The sequence below is a fragment of the Dipodomys spectabilis genome, unplaced genomic scaffold (assembly GCF_019054845.1).
Source record: "Dipodomys spectabilis isolate Male_0828 unplaced genomic scaffold, ASM1905484v1 ptg000098l, whole genome shotgun sequence".
In the NCBI taxonomy this organism is placed as follows: domain Eukaryota; kingdom Metazoa; phylum Chordata; class Mammalia; order Rodentia; family Heteromyidae; genus Dipodomys; species Dipodomys spectabilis.
The window spans coordinates 6073370-6101277 of NW_024870775.1; the positions used below are offsets into that span (position 1 = coordinate 6073370).

Genomic DNA, 27908 nt, shown 5'->3' on the forward strand with positions numbered 1-27908 from the left:
AGGCGCTTGTGGGGGGACTGATGAGAGGGACGTCGCGGGGTGCAGGGTGGGGATTCGGGGTGGAAGGTTGTAGAGACTAGGACACAGTATGGAGTCCAGGGTTTTACTGCGAATAGGCCAGGCCAGATACAGCCGGGCTTCGTGACTCACGCCAGTAATCCCAGATACTCAAGAGGCTGAGATCGGAGGATCATGGTTCGAAGCCAGCCTGGGCCAGAGGGACCATGAGACTCCTATCTCCAAATAACCACCGGAAAACTGGAATCGGAGCTGTGGGTCAATGTGTGGTAGAGCGCCAGCCTTGAGTACAAAAGCTCAGGGACCAATCCAGTCCCTGAGTTCAATCAAGCCTTAGTACTGGCACAAGAAAAGCTGTGTGGGAGGGAACACAGAGAATCTTAAAAGGGTAGTAGGGTTCAAAACAGAAAAGGGACAGGTGGAAGAGTAAAGATGAGGAGGTTCTAAATTGTAATAGTAGCTTTTAGCTCTGTATGTGTTTATGTGGGTGCACGCATGCACAATCAAGGTGTAAGACTTCAAAAGAAATGTATTTTGTTTGGCTGAAAAAATTCTATAGTTCTCCCTCCATTATCTCTAGGAGATATATTCCAAGAACCCTAGCAGATTTCCTGAAACCTCATATTTTACCAAACCTGTACACACGATGTTTTTACTCTGTATGTTACACAGCCACATATTTAACCTATGCTAAAGTATCTTGCCAGTAGTTATGAGCATAGAAAGCATCTAACAATAGTAGCTGTTAATCAAATGGAACAATTAAAACTCTATGATTGGGCTCAGTGGTAGAGCGCTTGCCTTGCATGCATGAGGCCCTGGGTTTGATTCCTCAGCACTACATAAGCAGAAAAAGCTGGAAGTAGTGCTGTGGCTCAAGTGGTAGAGCGCTACCTTTGAGCTGAAGAGCTGAGGGACAGCGCCCAAGCCCAGGGTTCAGGCCCCACGACTGGCAAACAAAAACAAAAAAAACTATGCTTGAACTAAATAGTCAGCTCTACTACTCTTGTGCTTTGGAGCCAATAGAAGAAACTTGACCACAGTCCCTGGGGGTTAGGGGCATGGTTGACCTAACAGCTTGGATGTGTATCACATGACTCAGGGTAGGCATGGTCTTCTGTGTGGGTATGCTAGGCAGAGGCTTGCTTTGGAAGGGAGATAGATTACACCTTAATGGTGTTCTATTGAAAACTTGTGAATGGGTTTATTTGTAGGAGTTTTTGTTGAGTAATTCCTGGTTGCAGTTGGCTGTGGGTAACTGAAACTATCAAAAGCCAACACCCATATGGCAGAGAACCATAGCATCTATTTCTACACAGTAGTTGACAACCCATGTTGTTAATTTTGAGCAACTCTTTTGTGGCAAATTGTCAGGAAAGGGTTACCTGCGTTTAGCTGGATGTCACTGGCTCACACCTGTCACCCTGGCTACTCAGGAGGCTGAGATCTGAGGATCATAGTTCAAAGCCAACCTGGGCATTAAAGTCCACTGAAACTCTTTATTTCCAATGAACCACAAAAAGCCGGAAGTGGAGCTGTGGCTCAAGTGGTACAGTATGAAGATGAAAAAGCTAAAAGACAGGCCCTAAATTTAAGCCCCAGCGTGCGCGTCGTGCACACACACACACACACACACACACACACAGAATCGTGTAGCAATATGTAGAATAATTTGAAAGGAGAACTGTGAGAATCCAGGTACCAGGAATGGAGAAGGAGCAATGGACTGAGGTTGATCACTTATGTAGGTAATATTATTTGACCGTGAATTGGTGGTGGTTCAGGGAGGAGATCTCCAAATGAGAGAAGAAGGCCTCTTCCTGGCCTTGGGCATCAGAGTTTGAGGACACCTTAAAATAGAGAAGAAAGATTGAAGAATAGCGCACAACCAGACTTTGGTGTTGGGCACTTGGTGCTGGGAGTGCTCTGCCCTTGTGAGTCTCATGGCAGGAAGGTCCTTGGGGGTTGGGCTCTATTTCCCTTTCTAGGCTCAGATTCCAGAATTGATTCACTCATTGACTTTGGGTCGTTGGAATGTAGATGCTTTAGCTTCTCCACCTTTTTGTTTGTTTGTTTGTTTATTAGCATATATTATCAGTAAAGGGATTTTATTGTGGCATTTTGCTACATGTTTACAAGGTTCCTTTTTTTTTTTTCTTTTTCCTTTTTTTTCTTTCTTTCTGGTCCTGGCTCTTGAACTCAGGGCCTGGGTGCTGTCCCTGAGCCTCTTTGTTCTCAAGGCTAGCGCCCTACCATTTGAGCGACAGCGCCAATTCCAGCTTTTTGGTGATTAATTAGGAATGAGCTTCATGGACTTCCTTGCCCAGGCTGGCTTCGAACAGTGATCCTCAGATCTCAGCCTCCTGAGTAGTTCGGATTATAGGTGTGAGCTCCTGGGTGTGCCTCAGGTGTCCATCCCTGAGATAAATATTTTTCTTTGCAAACATGTTTTGTGCCCAGAGGAGACATTTTCCCAAGAGTTTCTTCCCCCTCCGGGGTAAGTGTCTTTCTTTAAGATATTGTTGCTCAGTTCCCAGGGTGCACTAATTATTGGGCCAACAGGTGAGGTCAGAGGGAGAGACTATACTCCCCTCCTCCTCTCCTTGCCCCCCCCCATCCATTTACTTTTTTTTTTTTTTTAACCTATGAGAGAGTGTGTAAGGCTGAAGGCAAAAGCAATGCCTGTGTGCTGTGCTCTGTGTGTGTGTGTGTGTGTGTGTGTGTGTGTGTGTGTGTGTGTGTACTGGAGCTTGTACTCAGGGCCTGGGGCATTGTCCCTTAGCTTTTACATCCAAGGCTGGCACTCTACCACTTGAGCCACAGCTCCACTTCTAGCTTTTTGGTGGTTGACTGGAAATAAGAATTTCATGGACTTTGCCTGCCCAGGTTGGCTTTGAACTATGATCCTCAGATCCTCCTGAGGCGCACCCAGGGGCTCACACCTATAATCCGAACTGCTCAGGAGGCTGAGATCTGAGGATCACTGTTCGAAGCCAGCCTGGGCAAGGAAGTCCATGAAGCTCATTCCTCAGATCCTCCTGAGTAGCTAGGATGACAGGTGTGAGCCATCAGTGCCTTCTTAAGGTTTGGAGCTGCACTTCTTGAGTGTGGGGACTGTAAACCATCTCTTCCGCCAGTGTCCAGGTTTTGTCTTTGCAGCCTTATTAATGGGTGCGCAGTGGGCGCTGCCCAGCCCGATGCTCAGGGGATGGGGGGTGTTAAGACTCTGGAAGAGGGTCAGCATGTGGAGGTGCAGTGGCCCGGAGGGCGTGGCACATGTCCAGTGATGGAGGTATGATTTGTGCCATTGTTCCTCGCAGGAGGCCTGGTCCTCTGGCTGTCTTCCTCGCCCTGGGAGCTCAGCAGCCATCTGGGCTTCAGTCACTGGCGCTGGCTTATGATCTGTGTAACCAGGAAACCCTGCACGGCTCACCAGTGTCCCTGGGTCAGCTACGTCTGCTCCGCTGGGTGGTGCTCCTTCTAGGATGGTGGCCAGCCACCCTTCGAGCTCTAGTCTATAAATGATTGTTGTTATAATTTGCGTGTATCCCCTAAAACTTCCTGGGATGCAATCTCTTGCTTTTTCCTGGCAGTACTGAGGTTCAAACTCAGGGCCTCTCATGCTTGCTAGGGAGGAGCTTTACCACTTGAGTCATGCCTCCAGCCTCTTGTGCATTGATAGTTTTTGAGATAGGGTCTTGCTCCCTGCCTGGGCATACTCCTGGACTTCGATCTTCTTATTTTAGGCTTGCCACTGGGAGGAAAGGGATGTGAGACCATGCTTAACTTCTTTCCATTGAGATGGGGTCTCAAAGCTGTTTCTGCCTGGAGCTGTCATCCTTCTGATCTCAGCCTTCCCTGTAGCTTGGGATGACAGGCACACACCATTGTGCCCAGTTATGAGCTGAGAAGGGCCCTCACAAGCTTTTCTGGTAGGGCTGACCTCAAATTACAACCCTCCCATGTGCAGCCTTTTAACTAGTTCAAATTACTGGTGGTAAGGCACTGGTAGTCTGGCCATATTTTTCTTTTCTTTCTTTTTTTTGTTGGTTGTGGGGCCTGAACTCTGGGTCTGGGCGCTGTCCCTCATCTCTTCTGCTTAAGGCTAGCACTCTACCACTTGAGCCACAGCGCCACTTCTGGCTTTTTCTGCTTATGTGGTGCTGAGGAATCGAACCCAGGGCCTCATACATGCAAGGCAAGCACTCTACCACTGAGCCACCTTCCCAGCCCCACTTTTCATTTTTATAATGCTTTTTATTTTATTTTATTTTATTTTATTTGAAAACATACTGTACAGAGGGGTTACAATTACATGGGCAGGAAAATGCATACATTTCTTACCAAGCATTGCAGCCTCCTCCTTTGTTTACCCTTCACCTCCCTTCCCAGCCTCCCCCCTCCCCCCCACCCAATCATACCCCCCCTCCCTCCCCCCCACCGACATCATTTTTATAATGCTTTATAGTAGCCTATTGGCCCTGAACTTCTTTGTTCAAAACTGGAGCTCTACCACTTGAGCCACAGCTCTACTTCTGGCCTTTTGGTTGGGTAAGTGGAGATAAGGGTCTCATAGACTTTCCTTCCTGGGCTGACATCTAACTGGGACCCTCAGATCTTAGCCTCCGGAGTAGCAAGGATGACAAGCATGAGCCACAGGCACCTGGCTTCAAACTTGGCAAGTCCCAGCCGCTTTGCTGCAGAGACCCTTCCATTAGAGCTAGAGTGCCACCTGGTGGCTGGGGGATAAAAGCCTGACAACCAGGAAGCTGGTACTCAGGTTGTGGGTTTAGGCTGTGGAGGGCTTCCATTTAAGTCTGGCTGTGTCTAAGCCCTTCTTGCTGTCCAGCCCTTCTTGTTCCTATGCACAAGTGTCATAGCGAGGCCACATGAAGCTGCCCTGCAGCATGGGGCTGTTAGTAGAAATGAGAATAGCAGGAGGAGCTGTGGCATGGTGGTATCAGCTGTAGTCTCAGCCACTCAGGATGCTGAGGCAGGAAGCCTAGGAGCTAGAGACCAGACTGGACAATGTATAGAGTCCGCGTCTCAAAAATAATACTCCAGGGGCTGGGAAGGTGGCTCAGTGGTAGAGCGCTTGCCTTGCATGCATGAGGCCCTGGGTTCGATTCCTCTGCACCACATAAGCAAAAAGAAAAAAGCCGGAAGTGGCACTGTGGCTCAAGTGGTAGAGCGCTAGCCTTGAGCTGAAGAGCTGAAAGACAGCACCCAGGCCCAGAGTTCAGCCTCCACGACTGGACCAAAAAAAAAAAAAAAATACTCCACAGCCAGGCGCTTGTAGTTCACACCTGTAATCCTGTAATCCTCAGGAGGCTAGGATCTGAGGATTGTAGTTCAAAGCTGGCCCAGGCAGGAAAGGCTATGAGACTCTTATCACCAGTTAACCAACAAAAAGCAGAAAGTTGAGCAGTGGCTCAAGTGTTAGAGTCCTAGGCTTGAGATAAAAAAAACAAACCCAAAACCCAGGGACAGTGCCCAGGCCCTGAGTTCAAGCCCCAAGAGAGGTGTGTGTGTGGATGGGCATGCACGTGTGTGCGCACGCACAAACACATACCCACAAGGTTTAATTGGGTCTGGTGGCACACACCTGTAATCCCAGCACTTAGGAGGGCAAATCAGGAGCATTTCAAGTTGGGCTACATAGTGGGGACCCTCTCTCCCCAAAAGGGTGGTGGAAAGTAGATCTCCTTGGGAAAATTTTGTCTTTAATAGAGTATTTTTACCACCAAGGGCTACAACATTTTATCCTCCCAGCCTGCCCTGGGGCAGATCAATGATTCTTTTGTGCAAGGGCCTTCAAGGAGTCGGCAGGAACGCAGATCGTGTTTGCTTTTCATCTCTAAAGAGACAGAGGACAGGAGGAAGCACTTTGAGCTGTCAAGGAAGGAGGCCAAGGAAGTTAAACAGGGCAGGGAGGCCCCGTGCGGTCTCTGCCACCTTTGTCCTCACTGCAGCTTTGTGTGGAGGGGGTCTTTGAAGACACGTCTCCTCCTGAGCTTTCTCAGCAGGCATAAGCCATTTTTGAACTGTGTATTGCAAAATTAGACCTCCTTTGCCCCGCTTTTGGAAGCGTTTTTGTGCAGCTTCTCTAAGAAAATCTCTTAGAAATGGGTCAGCCCTTCAGCCTCCAGCCGGCTTGAGGCCTAGAATCGGGTCATATTTTTAGGGTACAAGGAGATCCAAAGATAGACTCGGGTCCTCAATTATTGGGACTGTTGGCTTCGTGACCCCACTACGAGCGGGTGAGGCAGGAAAGGGATCACATTAGTACACGCTGAAGTTTGGGCTACAAATCTCAGTGCAGACCTAGTTTGTCAGTCTGATGGGGCCTTATCCAGTGTTTGCATCTCTGGGCTCAGACAGGTTCATGAGCAAGTCTAGTGGCTTCGAGGACCTTGGCATCTGTGGTTCTGCAACCATATCCCAACCCTCCCCAGCTTGGTTGCGTAGTCAGAACAACGGGGATTCAAATCATGAGCTTCCAAGGCAAGCTTTTCCCACCGTGGAAAGTAGCATTAGTGAGTAGCCCATTCTAGCTTTCATGATGTATGCAACTGTGTGTGCTGGTACTGGGACTTGAACCCAGGGCCTCATATTTCACTTGGCATTTGTGCTTAAGACTGGAGCTCTATCACTTGGACTATACCTCCACTTCTGGCTTTTTGGTGGTTAATTAGGACATAAGAGTCTTGGGGAGTTTTCTGATCAGGCTAACTTTGAACAATGATCCTCCAGATTTCAGCCTCCTAAGTAGCTAGGATTACAGATGTGAGCTACCTGCACCTGGCAAGTGTGTGTGTGTGTGTGTGTGTGTGTGTGTGTGTGTGTGTGTGTGTGCGCATGCGCGGGCACACGCACGTGTGCATATATATATGCTAGCACTGGTGCTTGAACTCAGGGCCTGGACGCTGCCCCTGAGCTTTTTTGCTTAAGGCTAGCTCTCTCATCGCTTGAGCCACACTCCACTTCTAGCTTTTTGGTGGTTCATTGGAGATAAAAAATAGACTTTCATCTCCTAGTGATCTTTAGATCTCAGCCTCCTGAGTGCTTAGGATCAAGCCCAAGGACTCCTGCCTGTGCACTCCCTCTGCGCTAGCTTGCCTCTAGCTTGTTTTTCCATCCCAAGAATAATTCCCAGGGGGAGAATCCCCCTCCCTGGCACCTACTTGCACAGTGGTGCTGCCCTGTTTTGCAAATGACCCACAGCAGGCCAACACCCCTGGTTCAATGCGATACCCCCACCCCAACAGTTCTCCAGACCAATAGGGTCTTTATCGCTTCTACCTGTGAAGCAGAACGTGGAGGTAAGGGTTGCTTTGCCATAATCTTTTTTATTTTATTATTTTTTTTTATAAATAATAATTTTTACTTATATATCAAAAGTGAAAAAGCATTTATAATCAACATAGTTTCAATGACAGGTGATCCCATATTTGGGGACCCCTCCTGTCCCCTACCTAGGGAGTACAGGGGTAATCTTGTCATGATTCAGTGCATAATGAGGAAAAACAAATGCTACAGAAGAACAGTTTTTCAGTGAAGAGCCAGGGGCAGAGATGGTGACAGGTGTACAGATGGGTCCATTGTCACATCCGCATTGATCACTCAGAAATTGGGCTGCAAGCCACAAACCCTGAGCTAGGAGGTTTGCAAAAAAAGAAAGAAATACTAATGGAACTCAGATGACTGAGTCGGAGCTGGCTGTGTTTCCTTCCCTCTCTCCTCACGTGTCCACGCATCTCCCCACAGCAGCCGGAAATGACACACTGGCATGAGTCACCAGTGGGGCTGTGACTCAGCCTGTAATTGGGAGAAGTTCTGTCCTGGTAGGTCATGAAGTTCCTTACATTCTGCTTCTAAATAGACTGGGAAAATGGGATCGGCTCGCTCCTTACTCATCTCTGTCTTCTACTGCGTCCTTTTGGTCTCTAACTTGGACTGCTATGAGAACACTTTTACCTGGGACTTTCTGGAAAGAGGGAAGTAGGGAAGACAGCAGCCACGGGGCTCGGGCTGCCACGAGGTGGCGTTATGGGCCCCCTCACTCCTGCCACCTGGAGAGGGTGGCGGGCCACGCTCCTGAGATTCCATGACACAGATCCAGAGGGACAGGATGCCGACGCTTAAGTAATTCTTAATGTCTTTCTAACAAGCACACCAGGGCAAAGCCGATGATCACCATCCAAGCACACCTCTGGCGCCCTATCTTCCTCCATCAAGAGACTGGGGTGAAGAGCAGCTTCCTTTATTGCTGCAAAACTGAAAGTTTTTTTTTTGTGTGTGTGCCCATCTGGGATTTGAACTCGGGGCTTGGGCACTGAGCTTTTTTTCCCCCTCAAGGTTGGTGCTCTACCACTTGAGCCACAACTCTACTTCTGGCTTTTTGATGGTTCATTGGACCTAAGAGTCTCATGGACTTTCTTGGCTTCAATCCACAATCCTCGGATCCAGCCTCCCGATTAGCTAGGATTACAGGCGTGAGCTACTGGCTCTTGACTAAAAAGAAAAGTTTTTAGGAAGCAAAAACCTGCTTCTATGTGTAAACAAGTTACCTACACTCCAAAGTGATATATGTCTGCCCCGGCTGGGGGAGGGGAGGGTCTGTGGGAGGTGGGAAGGGGTGGGGAAGGGCTTTGCTTGGGTGGTCATCAGCCCTTCTGAGCGGAGGGGGGCGGTCAGGACTGGGGTGTCCTTTGAGATGAGTCTCGTGGTGGCCTTGTCATTCTTCAGGGTGTGAGTGGAATGTAAATCGTTTGGCCAGGCACTCAGAGTCTGCAAGTTCCTTTTGGTGTGCCTGGGGCCCGGGAGCCAGATGTGAGGAGAGATGGGTTCCATCCATCCCCTCCAGCCTGGATCTTTCTTGTTCTCTGCCTAGGGAGAGCCAATCCCCCAACTCCTGAGAGAGGCTGACGCCCAGGTGACTGGTGGGGAAAGTTACCATTGGGAGAGAAAGGTGGGTGTCTTTGCTTTCTCTGGAGAGAACCATGCAAGGGGAAATTCTTCTCTTGAGAGTTTCTTGGCGTGTGACACAGGTCCAGTCGTGTCCTGGGGCAGGGCCGCTCGCTAAGGCTCCATCACTTGGCCCATGAAAAGGATTGTCCCTGTGGATGCATAAGCACAGTGTTTGTGGGTGACCTTGGGGCTGCAGGGATGGGGAGCTCACTGAGTCGCAGCTGCTGGGGTAACTAAGTTAGATGGGGTCCAGCACTGCTTGGCTCTGACACTCCTGTCTCTCTTTGGGAGGGGGAATGGAATTGGCTTCCCACAATCCTTGGGGGCTAGAAGGGCATCTGTATCTGTCTAGACAGATGGTAGCTGGGTGTGGCAGTGCAAGCCTGTAATCCTGGCAGGGAGGAGGCTTCTGAGTTTAAGAACAGCCCGGGCTATATAATGAGATTCTGTCTCAAGAAAGCCAAGGGATGATGATGTAGCTCAGCGGTAGAATTCGTGTTGTTCAGCTTGTGGAAGACCCTGGGTTTGATTCCTGGCAATACACACACACACATATGCATGTTGCACATGCGCACACACACACACACTGGTGGGAGAGTGGGGGATGCTTACCTGTGGGGTTGTGCCGAACCACAGTTAGGAACGGTCGGTCCATGATCACCTCCTCAGGGGCCATGCGGGCCGACACCACGGCGACTGCAAGAGGAGGGACAGAGTGTCAGGACAGACAGACAGACAGACATCAGCGCCAGTGCCCAGATGGATCCCAAGGGCTCCGGCGACCCCAGCCTTCCAGCCTTTCACGTGTGGACCACACAGGGTGGGCAGGGGGAGGAGGGCAGGAGGGCACAGGAACGTTCAGGAGCCTCCTTCATTCTTCTGAAGGTTGGCCTTGGCAGCTTAGGAGAAAACCCAGCTTTTTCCAAGAATTTAGTGGCGATCTATTAGTTGTTCCTCACAAATATGCTTAGAGCACATTATTATTACTATTATTACTATTATTGTTATTATATTAGTGCCAGCACTGGGCTTGAACTCAGGGCCTCACACTCTTGCTTGGCTTTTCTTTTTTTTTGGCTCAAGGCTAGCCCTCTAGCACTTGAGCCACAGCACTACTTGTGTCTGGCTTCTTGCTGGTGAATTGGAAGGAGGTAAAGAGTCTCAGGGACTTTCCTACTGGAGCTGGCTTTGAACTACGATCCTCCAATCTCAACCTCCAGAACAGCCAGAATGCTGAGGAATTGTTGCTAAGCAAACTCCTTTAGTTTGCTTCCAGTGTGGCAAGTCAAGGGCGCAGGGACTGTCAGCTGCATGGACGTGTGGAGAGGGGCGGGGGGGGGGGGGGGGGGGGAGTCCATGTGGGGCGTGGGCGGAGCCTCACCCGTGGAGGAGGAGGCCACCGTCCCGCTCTCGTCTACCTCCATCTTCACTTTCTGCAGGGCCTGCGACACATGGAGCGATTCTTGATCTAAAAAAGGGACAAGAAGGATCAACTGTGGATCTTGGGTACCCTCCTCTGCCCCTCTTCACCACGCAGGGCAAACTGCAGGGCAGAGTGACGCAGCATGCAGGCCGCCACCCACCTGAGAGGCTTGTGAAGTCTGCCTCAGCTGGATTGAACATGTCTGTCATTCCCAGATTTTCCAGGGGTGTCCTCAGGTTGATTTCAGTCTCCAGGGAGAACCTGGAAGGCAGGAGTGGGGGGCCCTCAGCTCAGGGGCCCTCTTTCTGACCGCAGCCCCTGACACAGGCCCCCCCACAGGGCGCCCTCAGATGAAGATGCAGTAGGATTTAATTTAACCTTGGAAGATGGAGGTCATTTTTTTTCCTCTCCCAAAACTATTTGCAAAGTCTCTGTCTTTGTCAGAGGTTTCTAATATTAATGAATATTCTTCCATCTCTCCACCCCCTCAAAGCTATGACTAATTACTTTCTTCAGATAAGGCAAGTATTTTAGCATAATTTTATTTAGCACAATGGGGCAGAGGGCAGGGTTGGAGTGGGGAGAAGAGAAAGAAATTCTCCCATAAAGATGTTTAAATGAAAATCTGGTCTATAGGTTGTGGGTTTTTTTTTTTTCTCTTTTCTCCTTCCTTCCCTCCCTGCTTCCCTTCCTTCCTCTCTTTCTCTTTTTCTCTTTGTGCCAGTCTTGGGGCTTGAACTCAGGCCCTGAGTGCTGTTTCAGAGCTTTTGTGCTCTTGAGCCACAGCACCAATTTCTGCTTTTTGGCGGTTCACTGGAGATGAGAGTCTCACAGACTTTCTGCCCTGGCTGGCTTTTGACCACGATCCTCAGATCTCAGCCTAAGTAGTAGGATTATAGGCATGAGACACCAGGGCCCAGCTAGGTTGTATTTTTGAGATCTTTTTTTTTTTTTGGGGGGGGGGTCCAGTCGTGGGGCCTGAACTCTGGGCCTGGGCGCTGTCCCTCAGCTCTCTTCAGCTCAAGGCTAGCGCTCTACCACTTGAGCCACAGCGCCACTTCCGGCTTTTTTTCTTTTGTGGTGCTGAGGAATCGAACCCAGGGCCTCAGGCATGCAAGGCAAGCGCTCTACCACTGAGCCACCTTCCCAGCCCCGTATTTTTTGAGATCTAAGCCTGAAAAGGATTCAGGCAGAGAGAGGGTTTGGGGTAGCCTTCTTCATGGGCAGAGGGAGGGAAAGGGAGGAGGAAGGCGGAGCAGAGGGGCTAAGGGAGAAAGAAGGAGATGGAAAAGAAAGGGAGGGTGGGGAGAATGTGGCCACACCAGCTAGCCAACCGCATGTCTTCTCTTCCCACTAACTTAGCATTAAAGCATCTGGAAGTTTAGGGGAAGCCTGGTGGGTGGGAGCTTCCTGTGATTCTGGAATTACCCAGCCGCAGCCTTCTGCACCCCCTTTTGTTTCTGCAAAAGGACTGAAATAACAAATCTGTTCGGTTGGAACCCTAGGCAGAAGCTGTAGTTGGGGCTGTCTCATCTCCCAAGTGGTGTGTGTGTGTGTGTGTGTGTGTGTGTGTTGGTCCTGTGGCTTGTGTGTGTGTGTGTGTGTGTTGGTCCTGTGGCTTGTGTGTGTGTGTGTGTGTGTGTGTGTGTGTGTGTGTTGGTCCTGTGGCTTGTGTGTGTGTGTGTGTGTGTGTGTGTGTGTGTGTGTGTGTGTGTGTTGGTCCTGTGGCTTGAACTCAGGGTCTGGACACTGTCCCTGAGCTTTTTCACTCAGGGCTCAAGGCTGGCCACACATAGCTCCACTTCTGGCTTTTTTTTTTTTTTTGGCCACTAGTGGGGCCTGAACTCTGGGCCTGGGCACTGTCCCTCAACTCTTCAGTTCAGGGCTAGCACTCTACCACTTGAGCCACAGCGCCACTTCCAGCTTTTTCTGTTTATGTGGTGCTGAGGAATTGAACCCAGGGCCTCATGCATGCAAGGCAAGCACTCTACCACTGAGCCACCTTCCCAGCCCCTCCACTTCTGACTTTTTGGTGGTTGGTTGGAGAAAAGAGTCTCGTGGACTTTCCTGCCTGGGCTGGCTTTGAACTGTGATCCTCAGATCTCAGCTTCTTGAGTAGCTGGGATTACAGGCATGAGCCACCAGACACTGGCAGTGATTCTTTTCACTGTGCTGTGAGGGTAGTGACTGGTGGAGATGGGGGTGGAGTCCAGGGATGAATGGATGGAGAATGATTCAGCCTCCCTACCCCATCATTTCTCCTGCTTCCCTCTGGCTGGCTCTTCCTGGGGTTTCTGGGGGTGGCCAGTGAGGTAGGTGGATATGGTCTACAGACTCAAGCAGCAGAAGCATACAAGAGAGATGATGCAAGGAATTCTAATCAAACCCAGACAGGACAATTTCCCATCAGCCTCCCCCACATGCCCCTGTCCCATGGGCATCTGGGAAACTCAACTTGGGAACAGTGATTTCTGAAAGCTAGGAGACAGGGAAGGGTGGGTAGCAGAATGCGGGCATGGATGACTTACTTGGGTAGGACCAGGAGGCGGGGCAGTCTGAGCATCTTGGCTTTCCACTGGCTGATAAGCTGGGCGTCTAGGATGCTGGTGATGGTGGAGAGAGGCACTTCTTTTCTGAAGGGAGCTGCGATAAGCATGCTGAGGGTTTCCCCGTGGTAGGGCAGTTCCAGGATGTCATAGATATGGCCATCTGGGGTGGTGAATTCAGCTGGGGAGAAACCAAGATGGTGCCTTGGAAATGACTCCAACTCTGCTTTGTTCTAATGCATAGCTCTGTGTTCAACTGATTCTTCTTGTCTTTCTAATCCTTTCTGGAAGCTAAATGCTCTATTTGGTTTTTGAGTACCTGTCCTCCATCAGATAGGTAGGGAGGTAGGTAGCTATCTATCTATCTACATCTATATCTATCTATCTATCTAGATAGATAGATATAGATATATGGATTTATCTCTATAAATATATCTAATTGTGTGTATGTGTATGTGTGCATGCACACACATGTGCACCAGTACTGGAGCTTGAACTCAGGGCCTGGGTGCTGTCCCTGAGCTTTTTCCACTTAAGGCTGGTGCTCTACTACTTGAGCCACAACTCTACTAACAGCTATTTGTGTGTGTGTGTGTGTGTGTGTGTGTGTGTTTGTGTGTGTGTGTGTGTGTGTGTGTGTGTGAGAGAGAGAGAGAGAGATTAATTGGAGATAAAAGTCTCATGCAGGGCTGGGAAGGTGGCTCAGTGGTAGAGTGCTTGCCTTGCATGCATGAGGCCCTGGGTTCAATTCCTCAGCACCATATAAGCAGAAAAAGCCAGAAGTGGCGCTATGGCTCGAGTGGTAGAGCACTAGCCTTGAGCTGAAGAGCTGAGGGACAGCGCCCAGGCCCAGAGTTCAGGCCCCATGACCCGCCAGAAAAAAAAAAAAGTCTCATGCAGCTTTCCTGCCCTCAGATTTTAGCCTCCTTCGTAGCTGGGATTATAGGTGTGAGCCACTGGTACCTCTCTCCCATTCTGTCCTTTTATTCCTTGTTTTCTTCTACCAGTTCAATATCTCTGGTTTCTTAGTCTCTTAAAAAATTTTTTTTTGCTAGTACTAGGGCTTGAACTCAGGGTCTAGGTGCTGTCCCTGAGCTTTTTAGCTCAAGGCTAACATTCTACCACTTGAACCATACCTCCACTTCCAGCTTTTTTCGTGGATAATTGGAGATAAGAATATCACAGACTATGGTAGAGCGCTCGCCTTGAGCTGAAGAGCTGAGGGACAGCACCCAGGCCCAGAGTTCAAGCCCCATGACCGACAAAAAAAAAAAAAAAAGAATATCACAGACTTTCTGGCCTGGGCTGGCTTTGAACTGTGATCTTCAGATTTTAGCTTCCTAAGTAGTTAGGGTTCCAGGTGTGATATGGGGAGATACGGGGGAAAGGAGGATCTTGGACTTACTGTAGTTGAACTTGTTCATCTGCGCCATCATGGGTACAGGAATGGTGCTGCCGTCAGACTTGTGGAAGACGCGGTAGTGGGTGTTTGACTCAGGAAAGGGCGTTTTCCACCGGCCATTGAAGTAAAGTGCGTTTGCCAGCACCAGACGCGTCAGCGGGTCCACGGCCCCTCTGCCCAGCAAGTCATTGATCATACCTATAAGAAAGTCAGATGATCAGGATGTTTCGTCTACCTTTAAACCTGGTAGTGGTCCCCTTCATCTCCCACTACTGAAATGGAGGTGTGTTGGGATGAGGCAAAGGACAGATGAATGAATCCATCTAGTTGCTTTTGATTTGTCTGGTCTTTCTGTGAGCCTGGGGGCGTCTTTCATGTATATTCATTTCCATGTTCTCTGAGACCCTGCCCATAATATCAGAGTTGGAAGCTTAAGCCTTTCCTTACTTTCTGCTTTCCTTTGCTCTGTAAGGTGTGTGTGTGTGTGTGTGTGTTTTCTGGTTAATTGGAGGTAAGAGTCTCACAGTCTGTCTTTGAACCTCCATTCTTAGGTCATAGTCTCCTGAAGAGCTAGGATTGCAGGTGTAACCCTCTCAAATGATCCTCCTGCTAGTCTCCTGAGTATCTGGGACTACAGGCATGCCCCTCAGCTTTTCCACAGGCTGGGATAACAGGCCTGTGCCGCCATACTCACTCTGAATTGCTTTGTGGATTGGAAAGCCTAATCAGGAACACCAATTTACCCATTATGCTTTGGTTTGAAAAGTGCTGGGTCTTTCTGAGAAGGTAATGCTGGAAACGAGAGCTTACCCCCGAGTTCCTCTTCCCAGCTCACCTTTCGTGTGCCTCTTCACCCAATCGTTGATGATGAATCTGGCTTTCTCTGCCTCTGAGAAGTCCACTTGCTTCACAGTGGTCCGGAACAGCTTGAAGAAGTGGGGCATGAAGCCCTCGACCAGCCTCATGTCGCGCTGGACAAAGATGGCATCCGTGATACTGATCTCATCTTTGTTCCAGGGCCCCAAGAGCTCCCCGTGCAGTCCTCGGAGGCCGGGGGCCACGCCCTTCTCTGTGTGGAGGGAGAGAGGAAGGGTGCGTTAGACTCACCTGGAGCCCTGGGCTCCTGGCTTTCGCCTAGCTGGCTTCAGACCTTGATCATCCTACCTCTGCCTCCTGTATAGCTAGGATTACAAGTATGCACCATGCCACTTGGTTTATTTTTGTGGACTTTTGTTTGCCCTGGCATGATCCTCTTATCTTTGCCTCCAAAGTAGCTAGGATTACAGGTGTGAGCAACTGTACTGGACCTTATCCAAAAGGCTGGGAAGCGATGCGCTATAGTGAATATCTTCTTAGAATAAATAGTTAGAACAACAACTTCGCATTTGTGATTCTACGTAGCATTTACACAGTTCTGTGCAGCGGGCAGTGTTGTTAACCCCATTTGATGGATGGTGAAGCAGCCTCAGGAGTTAAGGTCACACAGTTAATACGGGGTATCTCTCTGTCTGTGACACCCTGAGCAGGACAAGGTCCAGAGACCCAGAAGGTGGGAGGAAGAAGACGGACAATCGTACATGATGGACTTGGCCGAGCTAGAGCCAGCCTTCTTCCCCCAGCTGTTGTCTTGGCCCCTGGTTGGTCTGTGAGGAGCCCCTGGCCCCCACTTCCTGCTCTGCCCTGTCTCTCCCTCTCACCTTCAATTTTGAACCCCATCGCGGCTTGGATCTGCTCTCGGGTTTTCCCTCCTGCGGTCAGCTGCAACATGGCCAGCACAGAGGCCACCCCATAGGGTGAGAAAACCACGTTGCGGTCCTTGGCTGCCTGAGCCACTTGCTGGAACACCTTCACGCCGAAGTCTGTGGTCAGTTGGGCCAGCTGGGGCTCAGTGAGCAGCCCATACCCTTCACCCAACGCCAGGGCCAGGACCAGGGCCAGGCAGGCAAGGGCTGGAGACGTCCGCATCCTAGAAGCAACGGAGATGAGAAGTTCCAGAAAGTTCTACGAGTCTGCCCAGGGATGGGGGTGGGGGGGCTTCTCATGTTTGCAGATGAGAAGTGGAAAGAGTAAGTTCATGTAATTACAGATCCTACTCTACCTACTTCTACTAATTCCATGGTTTTTTGTATGTGTGTGCCAGTCCCGGGGCTTAAAGTCAGGGCCTGGGCACTGTCCCTGAGTTTTATCTGCTGAAAGCTAGTGCTCTACCACTTGAGCCACAACTCCATGTGCAGTATTTTGGTGATTAATTGGAGATAAGAGTCTCATGGACTTTCCTGCCCAGGCTCTTTTTGAATCAAGTACCTCAGATCTCGTCTCCTGAGAAGCTAGGATGACAAGCGTGAGACACAGGCTTCTGGCTTTGTTTTTGAGGCATGGCCTAGACTGGCCTCCAATTCTCCATCCTCCTGCCTCAGTCTCCCTAGTGCTGGGATCACAGATGTGCTGGTCCTGGGCACTGTCCCTGAGCTTCTTTTGCTTAAGGCTAGCACTCTACCAGTTAAACCACAGCACCACTTCCAGCTTTTTCTGTTTATATGGTATGGAGGGATTGAACCCAGGGCTTCATGCACGCTAGGCAAGCACTCTACCACTGAGCCACATTTCCAGCCCTGCAAGAAGTCTTAAATACATTTTTTCTTAGAAGAATGTTGGAAGATGCCCTAATATATCACCCTTCCCCTCCAGGGGGTTGGAAAAGCTAAATTATAATGGCATCTTTTTTTTCTTTTTGTCAATCGCGGGCTTGAACTCAGGGCCTGGGCACCATCCCTGATCTCTTTTGCTCAAGGGTAGTGCTCAACTACTTTGAGCTCCACTTCTGGATTTCTGGTGGTTTATTGGAGATGAGTCTCATGGACTCTCCTGCCCTGGCTGGCTTTGAACCACGATCCTCAGATCTCAGCTTCCTGAGCAGCTCAGCTGCCAGCCACCAGAGCCTGGCCATAATGACATCTTTGATTTGCATGGCGTTTTTCTGTTGTTGTTGTTGTTGTTGTTTTGTTTTTAGTATCTTTTTTTTTTTTGACTCATTAGGCTTTCTCCAATTACTGTTTGATGAAAATTGGAGGAAATTTCTGAGGTTGGGGGAGGAGAACAGGTGTTGCTGGGGAAAGATGGGGCTGAGGTCGGGTCTTGGTAATGGTCTTGATGGTAGGGTCCCACCCGCCCTACTTGCCTGTCTTTGAGGACGGGGCAGGGTTCCAGGAGAAAGAACACAGAGGGAACATAAGGATGGGGATGGACGGAGGAGATTCGAAAAACTTCCAAAGAAGTCTACTCCCCCGCAGGGAAAAGCCAGAAGGAAGTTACCTTTCTCCTACCTGACAGAGGCTCCTTGTAATTGGCAGTTTCTCCTGCTTGGTAATTGGTGGTTTCTTCTGCTCTGTGGAGTGGGGCGGCTTGAGGAGCCCTGGCTTTGCGCTGCTAGAGGTGGGTAGGTGGAGTGTGCGCGGCTCCTGCTCCCGGCGCTGCAGCCACAGCTGTGCTGCCTCTGGGCGGCCACCTCCCTTTATACCGATGAGGCAGGAAATATGAACTCATGGCCAGCCCCACCCCCTAGCAGGCGCTGGCTGGCTGTCTGGGCCGGCCGCCATCCAGCCCCCTTGGCACCTCCCGCTTCGAGAACTCGCCGGGGGCGTGTGCGTGCGTGCTGTCCTGTGTGTCTGTGTGTGGCAGTTGAGCAAACTCTGATTGCCTCGTCCCCACGGCCTCCCTTGCTCCCCCCCCCACCCCCCATGTTCTTGTCCAGCACAGGCCTGGCCACGCTGTGTGGCTCACAGGCTCACCCTTCCAAACTTGCTTTCCTAGTGTGCAACTTGAAAAGAAAAAAAGGCCCTTGGTTCCCCCCCCCTCCCCTTGCCCCTCTCCCAAATTACCAAAGAAGCTGGAGATTTTTCCTACCAGGCCCGTCTGCCCTGTGTGCGCCCTGCCACTCTCTAGGGAAACCTGTGTTCCCTCCTGTGTCCCCAGCCCGGCGGCCAGCGGGCGCGCAATGTGCGGGTGACCGGCTGCGTTCTGTTTGTCTTAGACTTGGGCACAACAGAGGATGCCAGGCCTTTCCCTCGTCCCTGCCACGTGCCCGATGGCCTGGGGTGGACATGCTAGCTCCCCTACCCTGTGCCTGGCTCTGGCTCTGGCTCTCACTCTCTCTCTCTCTTCTCTGCCCCCAAGGGCTCTCCTGATGGCAGTAGCCCTGTCTGAGTTAGGGTTTGCAGTGGGGTGGTGGTAGCAGAAAGGGACCTGAGGTTGCCATAGGAACAGTATGGCACAGCATTGGGTGCGTGGCATGCGGATCTCATTTCTCGTCACTGTCTGTGGCAACTGGCAGGGAGGGCTTGACCCTTATCTTCTTCCTCCAGGGCACACAAACTGGCAGACGGAGCCCACAGGACTAGGGAAAGAAGGAAGTAGAGGTTTGGGGTGTTTTTCGCGGTTAGAAAAGGAAGAGTGACAAATGAGTGTGTGTGTATACATGTGTGTGCATGCATGCGCACACGTGTGCACCAATACTGGGGCGTAGACTCAGGGCCTAGGCACTGTCTCTTAGGTTTTGTTTTTTTTTTTGCTCAAGGCTGGCGCTCTACTGCTTGGGGCCACAGCTTCACTTCTGGCCTTTTGCTGGCTCATTGGACATAAAAGTCTTAGAGGTGGCCCTGACTAGACTGGCTTTGAACTGTGATCTTCAGCTATCAGCCTCCTGAGTGGCTATGATGACAGATGTGTGCCAGCAGCGCCTGGCACCAGTGGATTCCTTAGAGGATAGCTGTGGCTGGCGGCTTGTTATTGGGGGGTTGGCAGACTTGGGGTCCCATTGGTTACAGCTCAGGTGCCATAGATGGAGGTCCTGGGAGGGGAGAGGAAAGGAGGAAAAGGGGAGAGGGGAGGAGGGAGGGGAGGGGGAGGTCGGTGGACTCCCTGTCATGCTTCTCGTGGGTGGGGGTGTGTAACCGGTGGTAGCCATGGAGATGATTGAGGGCAAAGGCAGAGGAACTTTGAAGTGGGTGGGATCATCAGGATGTTTGTTTTGGATTTTCAGTAAACAGATGCCAAGGGCAACCACAGCAGAGCAGTTTTCTCATCTGAACTGGAGGTGGCTGGGGAGGGGTGGGGGCAAGAGGGGAAACCTTCCATGGAAAGACAGGATCAGACGCAGTGGAGAGCTGTTCCCAGGCCTCCGCCTCCTGTTTATATGTCTTCCCTTCCATGGTCTTCTTTGTGGCTTGGAGGATGATTTGCCACAGGAAGGAGCGAATCACCCTGCCTTCACCAAAGGTTGAGACACAAGTACAGACCCAACCACATCTCCCTCCCCCCTGCCCCAAAATACCCCTCCATCCTCAGGGCTTGGCGCAACCCAAGGTACCTAGCCCCAGGGACCAGGAAGGCCGGCGGGTATATACCCCACTGGCAGCCAGCCTTCCAGAGGCTTCAGCCCTGCTCCTGGGTTGAGTTAGCTCAGTCTTCCCTGGTCCTGTTTTCTGTGGCTGGCCTGATCCTTGGCCTTGCCAGGCAGAGACTAATTCCATCCCCATCTAGAGATCTAGTGCCATTCTGAAAGTGACATCCATTTGGGAGTATGGGGGGGAGGAGGGGGGCGCTGAGGGAGGCTCTGTGTCCTGACTAGGTGGGGTCAAGGGGCATGTTTCCCTTCAGAAAGAGAAAAGGTGAAGAAACATGTAGGAATCTCCCCAAGCTGAAGAAACATGTGGGAATCTGGGAATTAAAGCCAAACCTAGTGGGACGGGGGAGGGGGGAGGGGGGTCTCATGCTGAGCCTTCTTCTTCTTCTTCTTCTTCTCCTCCTCCTCCTCCTCCTCCTTCTTCTTCTTCGCTGCTGCTTTTCTTCTTTTTGGTTGGTTGTAGGATTTGAACTCAGGGCTTGGGTGCTGTCTTTGGCTCTGTCTGTCCTCAAGGCTAGCACTGTACCAGTTAAGCCACAGTGCACTTCCATTTTTTGAGTGGTTAATTGGAGATAAAAGTCTCACAGGGACTTTTCTGCCTGGGTGGGCTTTGAACCACAATCCTCTGATCTCAGCCTCCTGAGTGGCTACTAGTAAGCATGGATGCCCGGCTTCATGCTGAACTCTCTGATCGTCTGTTTGGTTTGGAGCTGCTGGGGCTGCCTAGATGCTCTGGGGCTAGACATGACCGTGGTCCTGGCTCCCTGCATACCCAAGGCTTCATCGGCCCTGGGACATGGAGAAGAGCTGGGTGTCCACAAACAGAGTACAACTTTCTGTAAGCTTCCATTTTGTGCTGCTCCTGGGTCTTGAACTCAGGTCCTGGGTGCTGTCCCTGAGTTTCTTTTGCTCAAGGCTAGTGCTCGGTGATTTGAGCCACAGCTTCACTTTTGGCTTTTTGGTGGTTCATTAGATAAGAATCTCATGGACTTTCCTTCCCCGGCTGGCTCTGAACCTTGATCCTCAGATCTCAGCCTCCTGAGTAGCTAGGATGACAGGTGTGAGCCACCAGCGCCCAGCGAAGGCCTCCTTCTTGGGGAGAGACAGTAAGGGGTTTACTCCCCGGGAGATCTCTGCAACATGCTTCTCAACATCTAGCCTGACTCATAAGGCTTTGCTCACTTTCCCTTTCTTCCCCCAAACACCAACTTTCAAATAGATAGAGAAAAATCCCTGCTGTTGAAATAATTGGATCTCTGATTTCCGGAGAGTTGGAGATAAGAGAGTGAGTTATGGGGCCCTGACTTTCCAGGGGAAGTTCCAGCCACAGTTAGCTGGGAAAGATGGCTCCCCAGGCTCCTCTTGCAGGTGATTTGTGACTGAAGCAGGAGTCACATTTTCCATGACTGTCCCCCGCCCCCAGCCTCGTGTAGACACAGCCTCCACTAGGGCCCTGGAGTGATGATCATTCATGACCAGCCTTTTGCCTTTTTGACCGCTATCTAATCTTCCTCTTTGCTTCTCTCTTACACTCTCCTGCTGGCTTCCTTTCCTCCTGTCTCCCCAGACTCTTCCTGTTCCTGTTTTTCTCCTCCATGAGGTGATTCTTCCTCCTGTCTCCTCTCCTCCTCCCTCTTTTCTATTCTCTGACTCAACCCCTCTTTTCCCTCTCCTCTCCCTTTCCAGAATCCCTTTTACAGGCAAACTCCGATGAAGAGGCCTTCCGGTGGGAAGAGCCCTGTGTGTCCTATCAGTTACACAGCTCAGGCTCCCTGGAATGCTGGCTGATTTTCTGGGAGAGCTGGGGGTGGGAGCAAAGTCCTGCTAACTCATGTCACTATTTCTGGCCTGGTGGCTTTCCAAATAAGACAGCACCAAAAATAGCCTTGTGTGTTGGGCTGGGCTCCCTCCGGCCGCTCCAGGAGTGAGCCAGGCCCAGCTTTCTGTGGATCTGGAGCCACGGTCCTGAGGCTGTCAGGCGTGGCTCTGGCCATGCTGAGCCAGAGCCTTGTCCCTTGACTGGCTTCATGTCTGGCTGCCCCTTTTCAGCCCACATAGCACCCCAGTCCCACTGCCCTCTTCTCCCCAGCCCCTGCCTAGCCTGTGTCCTTAACCTTGTGTAAATCTCAATACCAAACCTGCTCTGGGCTGGGCGCCTGTGGCTCACGCCTATCATTCTTGCTACTCTTGAGGCTGAGATCTGAAGATCATGGTTCAAAGCCAGCCCAGGCAGAGATCTGAAGATCATGGTTCAAAGCCAGCCCAGGCAGGAAAGTCTGTGGGACTCTTATCTCTAATTAACCACCAGAAAATCAGAACTGGCACTGTGGCTCAAGTGGTAGAGTGTTTGCCTTGAGCTAGAGAGCTTAGGGACAGTGCCCAGGGTCCAGAGTTCGAACCCCATGACCGACAAAAACAAAACAAAAGATGGCTCAGTGGTAGAGTGCTTGCCTTGCATGCATGAGGCCCTGGGTTCCATTCCCCAGCACCATATAAGCAAAAAGAAAAAAAGCTAGAAGTGGCGCTGTGGCTCAAGTGGTAGAGCGCTAGGCTTGAACTGAAGAGCTGAGGGACAGCGCTCAGGCCCAGAGTTCAGGCCCCATGATGAACAAAAAAAACCCAAACTTGCTCTGGGCTGGGTGCTGGTGGCTCACACCTGTCACACTAGCTACTCAGGAGGCTGAGATCTGAGGACTGAGGTTCAAAATCATCCCCAGACAGGTAAGTTCGTGAGACTTTTATATTTAATTTACTAGCAAAAAACCTGGAAGTGGAGGTATAGTTTAAGGGGTAGAGCACCAGCCTTGAGCAAAAAAGCTAAAGGACAGAACTCAGACTATGGGTTTGTCAAGCTCCAGTACTGGCGCGCATGCACACACACACACACACACAGACACACACACACAGACATGCGCACACACACACACACACACACACACACACACACACACACTGATGTAGCCTCTGCTTTTCTGAGTTCATAGTGTTTGCAAACAGGTAGGGCTATGAGAATCATTTGAGCCTATCCCAAAGCCCAGGCCCGAGGGGTGGTGAGCATGGGGCCATGCAGAGATTTGAGAGAGTGGATCGGGGAATGTGGTCCTGGAACACACGTCCGGCCTCCAGACAGGCATCTCTGTCTTAAGGAAAGACTTAAATGTTCCTCCATTTTCTCTCTCTCTCTCTCTTTTTTTTAATGCCATTCATGGGGCTTGAACTCAGGGCCTGGGTGCTGTCCCTGAACTTTTGTGCTCAAGGCTAGTGCTTTACCATTTGAGCCATAGCTCCATTTCTGGCTTTTTGGAGATAAGAATCTCAGATTTTCCTGCCTAGGCTGGCTTTGAACCACAATCCACAGATCACAGACTCCTGAGTAGCTAGGATTATAGTCATGAGCCACTAGTGCCTGGCTGGTACCTGGCTGTCACAGCTTCCCCTCCCCTTATTATTATTATTTTTATTGTTGTTGTTGGGCCTGGGCGCTGTCCTTCAGCTCTTCAGATCAAGGCAAGCACTCTACCATTTGAGCCACAGCTCCACTGCTGTTTTTCTAGTGGTTTATTGGAGATAAGAGTCTCACAGACTTTCCTGCCTGAGCTGGCTTTGAACCATGATCCTCAGATCTCAGCCTCGTGAGTAGCTAGGATTACAGGCGTGAGCCACTGGTGTCCAACTTCCTCCCCTTATTTTTTAGTGGTACTTGGGACTGAACTTCAGGTCTCAAGCTTGTGTTCTACAACTTGAGCTACATATTCAGTCCTTCTGCTCATTTTTTAGATAGAGTCTCATGCTTTTGCTTTGATTGATCTCAGATAGCAGTCCTTCTATTTTTACCTCCTGAGTAGCTGGGATTATAGTAATGTGCCATCAGGCTTGGTGGTTTTGTTTTGTTTAAGGCAGGCCTTAAACACACGATCCTCCTGATTCAGCCTCCTGGGTGGTGGGATGACAGATGTGTGCTACCATACCCATTTAACTTTTTATGAGCCCCAAGGGTTTTTTTTGGTCAGTCATGGGGCTTTAAACTCAAGGGCCTGGGAGCTATTCCTGAGCTCTTTGCTCATGGCTAGTGCTCTACCACTTTGAACCACAGCACACTTCCAGTTTTCTGGTGGTTAATTGGAGATAAGAAAGTCATAGAGGGGCTGGGAAGGTGGCTCAGTGGTAGAGCGCTTGCCTTGCATGCCTGAGACCCTGGGTTCGATTCCTAAGCACCACATAAGCAAAAAGAAAAAAGCCGGAAGTGGCGCTGTGGCTCGCTAGCCTTGAGCTGAAGAGCTGAGGGACAGCGCCCAGGCCCAGAGTTCAGGCCCCACGACTGGACCAAAAAAAAAAAAAAAAAGGAAGAAAGTCATAGACTTTCCTACCCAGGCTGGCTTTGAACTGTGATCCTCAGATCTCAGCCTCCTGAGTAGCTAGGATGACAGGTGTGAGCCACCCATGCCTGCCTCTAACATGGATCCTGATTCCTCAGACCAAGGAGGAAGTCGCCAGACCTTTCATATGGCGTCCTTTCTACCCAGTCTTTGCCATCCACAGCTCCCATCTCTCTCCACCCTCCCTCCCCCTCTTTCCCTTTTTCTCCCCATCTCTTCCTCTCTCTCTTTCTCCCCACCCCTCCCTCCCTCTCTCTCTCCCTCTCCCTGTCCCTTCTGGACTTTTCTGTGTATGTGGTACTGAGGAATTGAACCCAGGGCTTCATGCATGCTAGGCAAGCACTCTACCACTGAGCCACCTTCCCAGCTGAGCTCCCATCTCTTGTTGAATCCCTGGAACATCGCATAATACTTTCGCCTCCTTTTCCATTACACCATCTCCTGTCTTCTAATCCTTTCTGTCCTTGAGCTGGGACCACTGTCATGTCTTACGTGTCTGTGGGCATGTAAATGAGTGACCCTCATGGGCCTCAGGCAAGAATGATCCTCCTGGAGCCCCCAGTGTGGCTCCCAGAGAAAATCAGACCTGCGGGAAATACAGGATAATGTGGCCATGTCAGTCTGGAAGCAGTTAAGCCTCCAGGCCACCACCTCAGCCTTCCGCCTTATCCACTTTCTTTATCCAGGAATCTGGACTGCCTGACTCTGATTCACTTTCCTACATCATTACCAACACTGCTTCCGCATGCTTCTCATTCTCCCTTTATACCCTTCTTGGGACATGTCCTGTTTTTCATTTATTCTGGCTAAATTATGAATCTTGGCTTTCCCCATCACTGTGGAAGCATTATGATGATCTTGTTTGATGGTATGCTACAGAGAAAGATAAACTGCTTTCTTCTCTAAAGGATTTTTACACGTATACTGGAAAACAAAGATTTGTGTACAGCCAGGCTTCCAGTGGCTCATGCCTGTAATCTTAGCTACTTAGGAGGCTGAGATTGGAGGATCATGAGCCAAAGCTAGCCCAGGCTGAATCTCCAATTAACCAGCAAAAAGCCCAGCTAGAGGTGTGGCTCAAGTGGTAGAGTGCCAACTGTAAACAAGAAAACTGAGAGGGGCTGGGAAGGTGGCTCAGTGGTAAAGCGCTTGTCTTGCATGCCTGAGGCCCTGGTTTCAATTCCTCAGCACCATATAAGCAGAAAAAGCTGGAAGTGGCGCTGTGGCTTAAGTGTTAGAGCGCTAGCCTTGAGCTGAAGAGCTGAGGGACAGCGCCCAGGCCTAGAGTTCAGGCCCCACAACTGACAAAAAGAAAAGAAAACTGAGAGCACACAGGCCCTGAGTTCAAACCCATGTGCAAAATTAAAAAAAAAAAAAGACTGGTGTTCATAGAGTAATTAGAAAAAAGCTGTCTTATGGTAAATAAACTGTAAGGCCCAGGGTGGAAATGTGCGAGGGGAAATGAGGCAGATTCTGGAGTATTCATATTAACTTCGTGGTCTTAACAGAGAAGTAGGGACCAATGGGGTAGTTTTGGGAGGCACAAAGCTGGTACTGGGGTTTGAACTTGTACTCTCAATTGGCTGTTTCCTTGCAAGTCTGGCTCTTTACCATTTGAACCATAGCTCCATTTCTGGCTTGTGTGTGTGTGTTTGTGAGCGTGCGCACACACACACATGTATGTGTGCACATGCATGCTGATCCTGGGGCTTGAACTCAGGACCTGGGCTTTGCCCCTGAGCTTTTTCACTCAAGGCTGGTGTTCTACCAGTTGAGCCATAGCTTTACTTCTGGCTTTTTTGATGGTTCGTTGGAGATAAGAGTCTCACAGACTTTCCTATTCCAGCTGGCTTTGAATTACAATCCTTCAGATCTGTCGCCTGGGTAGCTGGGATTATAGGCATGAGCCATTCACGCCTGGCTCCTAAACTCTGCTTGTTGAAGCAGCAGTTCTGGTTCTAGTGTGGATGCTAGCAGAGGCCATGGGTCTGGTCAAGCTCTCCCTGAGTTGGGAAGACACTCGAGACGGTGACAGGAGCTCTGTGGGTGGTAGAAGTCCCAGGGACCAAAGGAGCCCACATGATACAGCACAAATGGAATTTGCCATGGGTCTCTGGGGACTTTCTGGGTCACTCCCATTCCCTTCTTCCTGGCTTCCTTCTAGGGAACAGGATTCTCACGTATTGTGTGTGTATGTGTATGCGTGTGCTGGTCCTGGAGCTTGAACTCAGAGTCTGGGCACTGTCCCACAGCTTTTGTGGTTAAGGCTGGTGCTCTCCCACTTGAGCCACAGTGCCACTTCTGGCTTTTTCTGCTGAGGAATGGAACCCAGGGCCTCAGGCATGCAAGGCAAGCACTCTACCACCGAGCCACCTTCCCAGCCCCGACCCTCTGCAATTTTACAGCTGTAAGGCCAGAAGAGTAGGTACGTGTTATGAGGAGGGAAATGGGACCCTCACAGGGACTGAGAGGTAACAAGAACATGTGGAGGAGCAGGGCACATTGGCTCACATCTCTATCCCAAGATGCCCAGGAGGCTAAGATCTGGAAGATGGTAGGTTGAGGACAGTCCAGGCAGAAGAGTTCACAAGATCCGTTCTCAATCAATGGTGAGGCACAGAGGTGCCTGCCTGCCACCCTGGCTTTGAAGGAAGGCAGAGACAGGGAAGGTTGAGGTTGCAGGGTATCCTTTAAAATAGACGTTCATCAGATTCCACCTCAGTGGAAGAAGCTGGATACGCTGCTGTGCGCCTGGCATCTAGCTACCCCAGGACTAGTCAGGTATGTATGCAACAAAAAGACTCTGTGTCAAATAAGTGGTGAAAAAAAATAATAGGTTAGTAGCTGGGAGCTGGGAGCTTGCACCTGTCATCAGAGCTACCCAGGAGACTGAGAGCTAAGGATCTCAGTTCAAAGCCAGCCTGGGCATGAAAGTCCCTGAGACTTTTGTCTCCAATGAACCAGCAGAAAGCTGAAAGTGGAGCCATAGCTCCAGTGGTAGAGCGCTAGCTTGAGTGGAACAGCTGAAGGACCGCACCCAGGATCTGAGTCTAAGCCGCAGGGCCTGCGGAATGCGTATGGTCGGTACTGGCTTGTGTCCTAGAGTCCGTGTTCTCAGGGCAGTGTCCTGAGCAGTATCCCCCCCACACCCCGGGGAAGCTGGAGGTGGCCTGGAGGGCTTCCTCCTGTCCCACCTCCTACTCCCACGCCTGGCCTGTCACTTCTGGAGCCCTGCCATCGCCACATTGTGATGACTTTTCCAGGATGGCCCTGCTCCTGGAAACCAAGGGGTTTTCCTGACCCAGGATTGTGCCGTGGTTACTGTGGCAACCAGAGATGCCGCCTCTCTACCTCCATCCCTGGGCGGGTGGGTGGTCCTGAACAAGTCCTTCTGCTTTCTAGAGCTAGCCTCCTCCTCCTCTCACAGATGCAGACGTGATGACATGACCCTAACAGTACTGCTAGGAATTCAAACGGCATGTGTGAGATGGCTGGCTGTGTCTGTCCATAAAAATCCATCTGTAGGTTTCCTTTGACTTTAAGAATTTCTATTCATTTCTGTGTTGAGTCAGAGTCTTGTTATGTAGCCCAGCTAGCCTCACACTCATAATCTTCCTGTCTCGGCTTCTAGTTGTAGCTGTGATTACAGGCTTGTGCTCCTGTGCTGGGTGCTTTCCCTCTTTCTCTCTCCTGGTCATATGATGGATTGATCCATTTTGCCCACCCAGTCTCTCTTAAGGACAAGCTGATCCTTAAACACTTCTCTCTTTAC

General features: G+C 50.5%; 1 protein-coding gene across 2 annotated transcripts; it reads right to left on the reverse strand.

Annotated features, from left to right (window-relative positions):
• Positions 1-8390: 8390 nt before the first annotated feature.
• On the reverse strand, positions 8391-17823 carry Serpine1 (serpin family E member 1). Of its 2 annotated transcripts, none has more exons than XM_042686967.1 (9): positions 17683-17823; positions 16057-16325; positions 15195-15428; positions 14363-14557; positions 12940-13138; positions 10572-10672; positions 10370-10456; positions 9601-9684; positions 8391-9137 (listed from the first exon to the last, which is right to left on the reverse strand). In XM_042686967.1, the coding sequence occupies exons 2-9, from the start codon at positions 16322-16324 to the stop codon at positions 9100-9102; spliced, it is 1206 nt and encodes a 401-aa protein (XP_042542901.1). In that variant the 5' UTR covers position 16325; positions 17683-17823; the 3' UTR covers positions 8391-9099. The 2 variants fall into 2 exon arrangements, with proteins under 2 accessions (XP_042542901.1, XP_042542902.1); XM_042686968.1 differs by having other exon boundaries at positions 17672-17823.
• Positions 17824-27908: the final 10085 nt, after the last annotated feature.